Raw genomic sequence first — 4,490 nt, 5'->3', positions numbered from 1 at the left:
GGGGGGCAGGCATTTGGGGAGGGGGTGCTGGGGGGGTAAGGGCATGGGGAGGGGGTGCAGGTGACCAGGCACTGGGGAGATGATGAGGGGACCAGGCGTTTGGGGAGGGTGCTGGAGGGACACAGATTTGGGGAAGGGGTACTGGGGGACCAGGCACTGGGGAGGTGATGACGGGACCAGGCGCTTGGGGAGGGGGCGCTGGGCAGCGCGTCCAGGCTTCGCCGGCCTCAGCACACCGGGCCTCGGCCCCGCGCAGGAGCCATGTTCACGTCCCGGCTCTTCACGCTGGTGCTGGTGGTGCAGCCGCCCCGCGTCCTCCTGGGCATGAAGAAGCGCGGGTTCGGAGCGGGGCTCTGGAACGGCTTCGGGGGRAAGGTGCAGCCGGGCGAGAGCATCGAGGAGGCCGCTCGCAGGTGAGGCCGGGGCCGGCTCCCGTGGCCTGGTCAGCCGTCTTCCAGCCCGCCTGCCACATACCCTCCCTTCTCATCTTTCCGACCACGTCTAAACTGAGACTTGGTCCACTGGTGGCTAGCGGAGTTCGATTTTGGCTGCATAGCAGAATTACAACTTATGTCACTGTACTGCTGGTGCCTTAAATTATAAAGCTGTTGAACAGATGCTACATTTCAGCGGCATTTTTAGTACTGTGTGAAAAATGTCGTCACCAAATACTAGAAATTAATACTAGAAATTATTAGAGCTCCCTGATGAAAGGCACTATAGAAATTCATTATTTGACTGGAGGGAGACATTTTTAAGTCCAAATGCCAAGTAGGAGAATAGAATTTCTCCAATCCAGAGGCAGAAAATACCATTTTTGAGCTGCTTGCACCGGATTATTGCAGGACTTTCTTCTGTTTAGTCATTGAAATTAAATAGCAGATCACAGTGGCATTGCTAAACTCTAAGAAMTCCATGCATTGTTCTTTACATGAGTTTTGCTGATACAAAGCGGCACTTTGCCGTCTCCTCGCTTTCTGATGTGTGCCCAAACTTACCTCGCACCTGCAGGAAGTTTAATGCTCAACAGACACTTAACAGCCTTGGCCCTGGACCATCTCCTGCAACCGCTTGGGTTCTGTGGTGAGCTAACCTAGGAGACTGAAAGGCATCTTGCGCAGATGTGCACGCAACAGTGCACAGGGTTATTTCAAGTTATGACTCTTACACCAGGTCTTTTCATATAATTTATTATCTCCAAGTGGAGGGAGATCAGTCTTGTTACTCAAACCAGGTCTTCATTTGCCAGGCTTAGATTGCCACTGAGTATGGTGTAAATGTGCTGATTTGATTAATTTAGTATTTGATTTGGTAGGTGCACATGCTTATCTGCACAGGCTTAGCCTTGGAAACTGGAGCTGTGATGCCTATAAGATGTTGGTTGGTAAAAGTTTACGCAGCCTCAGATAGTGCAATGTGCCATGGCACAAGCAGCGTCTGCTGCTCCGGACTGCTCGGCAGCCCAGTCTGCAGCCCTTTCACGGCAGCTCATTTGAGTTTACCGAAGAACTACGCAGGTTCCTGCCRAGGTCAACTGAGCGGGAAGCAGTCCGCGGAGCCGGGGCCGGCCAGGCACGCAGCCCACCTTCCTGGCTGGTAGCCACGCTGATGCACCGCTGCTGCTCCCGGGAGGCAGCTCAGGAGGCAGCTCTCCTCCAGGAGATGTCATGTGGTCCAAATACAGCTTATTTGTTCCAGATCCACACCAGGCCACCTCTGCTCTCTATCAGGCGCTGAGGCATTAGGCTCCGGTTCCCTTTTGCACTCTCTCAGTTGGGTTTGCAATGGTATAATGTGTGTGATGTGTCTGCACAGCACAGGCAGGATAGTTAAATGTTAAGCTGAAACATGAACAAAAGCTCCTGTGTCAGCAAGATTTCTATACTCCACTGCGTAAACAACATTCCCTTGAGCAACTAGGCACCTACAGCTCTTCAGCGTCATATCTTACAAGGGGAGCATTTAGCTAGTTCATTATTTCTAGTTTATTAGCTGTTATGTTTCCATTTACTGTATAGGGAGCTGAGCAGTTCACAGATGTATCGAATTGCTTAGAAAACCACAAAAGTGTAATGCTTGTTGTTTAATTATCATAGCTGATGAAATGAGGCTTTTATCTTTGTTGCTGAGAAAACTGCTTCTGTTTGAGACATARATAGTTTCCCAGGAAGATCAACTAAAATTAGCAAAGACATTATGTTGGTATATATTTTCAAAGGATGGGATCCATGAAATCGATGCCAAAGCAAGCTGGAGGCTTAAAGATAAATCTCATTACATCTAACAGTAAAGTTACTTTCAAAAATACAACTACAAATTAATTTTGAAGTTGAGTCTTATTTAATTATTAACCTTAACTGAAGATATACTGGGTTTCAAAATATTCATTATTTTTGTAAATGAGAAAAAACATGGAATAACTTCACAACTTCAAATTACGCTGACTTTGTTAGAGAAAGTCCTATGTATGTGAGCATATACAAAGCAAATAATCAAGTCTGCTTCAAGTAGCCCTGCATGGTGATGCAAGGAAAAGAGCTCTTTGGCAACCTTGGGGGGAAAAAAACATTCTTAAAAATCTTGCCTTCTAGCCTCTCTTTATGCTAAATGTATTTCCAAGAAGCAGAAATGGAAAGTTTAACACAATTGCGTTGTATTTTTATACCACATTTGACTGGGAGATGATATTCCTAACTTTTTATGTGCAAGTAATGTTGCATAAACATGTTACATAAATAAGTTTCGTTAGCCTCAGAAGTAGCTGATTTCGTGGCAAGTACAGACATCCTAAAATTTCCTACCTGCTTCACCACTGTTCTGCAAGATTTAGCTTGAAGTTGGCAAAGCTCTTTGCCTGCCTAAGTATATTTTGGAGTTCTTTAGCTATATCCAGCTGCAGTCTTAATACTTATGAGCATTAGCCCATTTCTAACAAATCTCAGAAAAGATCATATGGTAAGGAGTGTAAATGACACTAAACAGTCCATTTTCCTGAATCTTCCCCCTCCTACACAGACTATTTTCTTACCAGTCTCTAGGAACTTGAAATAACACATAAGGCAGACAGTCTGACACTGCTCCGCTGTTGTAGAAGTAGGCAAATATTTTGGTGCAAGCCAGAACACTGTTTTTTGGTGCCTGTATGCTCTGCAGGCTGTGTCCTGCTCTGTTTTACAGGTGCAGCTTTCACCTTTGKTTCATTGAAGTGTTTTGAATGTACAAGTAAAGCTAATGACCGCTTTTTTGTGCTCTCACTGATYGCTTTCATGTCAAGGTCTATTTCTTGTGCAGGGAGCTTCTGGAGGAGAGTGGATTGACTGTGGACACCTTGCAGAAGATGGGGCAGATCACATTTGAATTTGTAGGCAACTCTGAACTCATGGAAGTTCACATTTTCCGGGCAGATGATTTTCATGGAGAGCCAACAGAAAGCGATGGTAGGTGGTTAGGGGAGGGGAAGGGAGGATTTGCATTCTTCTCTGAGCCAGTATTTGCTAATAAAGTAATGCAGAACTATTCATGTTGAAATTCCTCTGAGAAGGGAGGCAGCTGGGCTGTAGACAGAAGCTGTTGATAGACATCCAAAGTCCAGGCAGCAAAAAAGCAAGAGAAAGTTTCACACAAACCTCTTTTTTGCCACCAGAAATGCGTCCACAGTGGTTTCAGCTGGATGAGGTGCCATTCAATCACATGTGGGCAGACGATGTCTATTGGTTTCCCCTGCTGCTTCAGAAAAAGTTGTTTCGTGGCTATTTTAAGTTCCAGGGACAAGACACGATCCTGGAGCATACCCTGAAAGAAGTGGAGGAAGTTTAAGAAGAAAACGGAAGCGTTCAAGCCACAYGCTGTTGCCCACATTGGGCTAGGAACAGCGTGACTACTTCTTATACTGCTCTCCTTTCTCAGCTCTCTAGCAAAGAAGACTTACTTCCCCGGGGCTTGGCAGATAAAGAAAATGAGGGGTTTTCTCAGTGCAGAAAGAAAAGTAACAAGTTTTTCCATGCTGTGAAGTCCCTGGCTGTGGTATGCTTCAGTGGTTGCTTGATGACAGCCTCCAAAAACTTAGGGTTAACCCTTTCCTTCTCAAGCAGTTTGTTAGGTTTTTCCTTTTTTGTTAGAAATGTCTTTAAAAAAWTTAAAAATATTTTGTAAGTAAAAGCATCTGTTGTCCTGTTATAAACTGTTGTCTAGCTCCTAGATTGTTTAAGGGCCTTTCAGTAGTTCTCTTCCTTTCACAAGAACWTGAAACAGATAAAGCAGTGGACTATGCTTCTCAAGCTAACAGTAGAATCCATTAAGCATCTTCTCTACATCATTTTCTGTAGTTCTTTGTTCCACATTACTTTCTGGGACAAGGTGAGGCTTCATCGGTGCTATGAAAGCCCTCTGAAAAGTTTCAGTAGGGATCCTTTCAGGATTTTCCCGCTGATAGCAGCGTAAGATTACAGGAGTCAAAACCAGAAGTCTGAGGTAGATATGTGGCATGGTTC

The 4,490-nt window shown here is 45.2% G+C and overlaps 1 protein-coding gene across 1 annotated transcript; it reads left to right on the top strand.

Moving 5' to 3' along the window:
- Window positions 1-220: 220 nt before the first annotated feature.
- NUDT1 (nudix hydrolase 1) lies at window positions 221-4,161 on the top strand. Its single transcript, XM_026083107.1, has 3 exons — window positions 221-413; window positions 3,292-3,437; window positions 3,644-4,161. The coding sequence occupies exons 1-3, from the start codon at window positions 262-264 to the stop codon at window positions 3,814-3,816; spliced, it is 471 nt and encodes a 156-aa protein (XP_025938892.1). The 5' UTR covers window positions 221-261; the 3' UTR covers window positions 3,817-4,161.
- Window positions 4,162-4,490: the final 329 nt, after the last annotated feature.

The sequence above is a fragment of the Apteryx rowi genome, unplaced genomic scaffold (assembly GCF_003343035.1).
Source record: "Apteryx rowi isolate R43461 unplaced genomic scaffold, aptRow1 scaffold_6, whole genome shotgun sequence".
Taxonomy (NCBI): Eukaryota; Metazoa; Chordata; class Aves; order Apterygiformes; family Apterygidae; genus Apteryx; species Apteryx rowi.
This window is presented reverse-complemented; position numbering and strand designations above follow the sequence as displayed.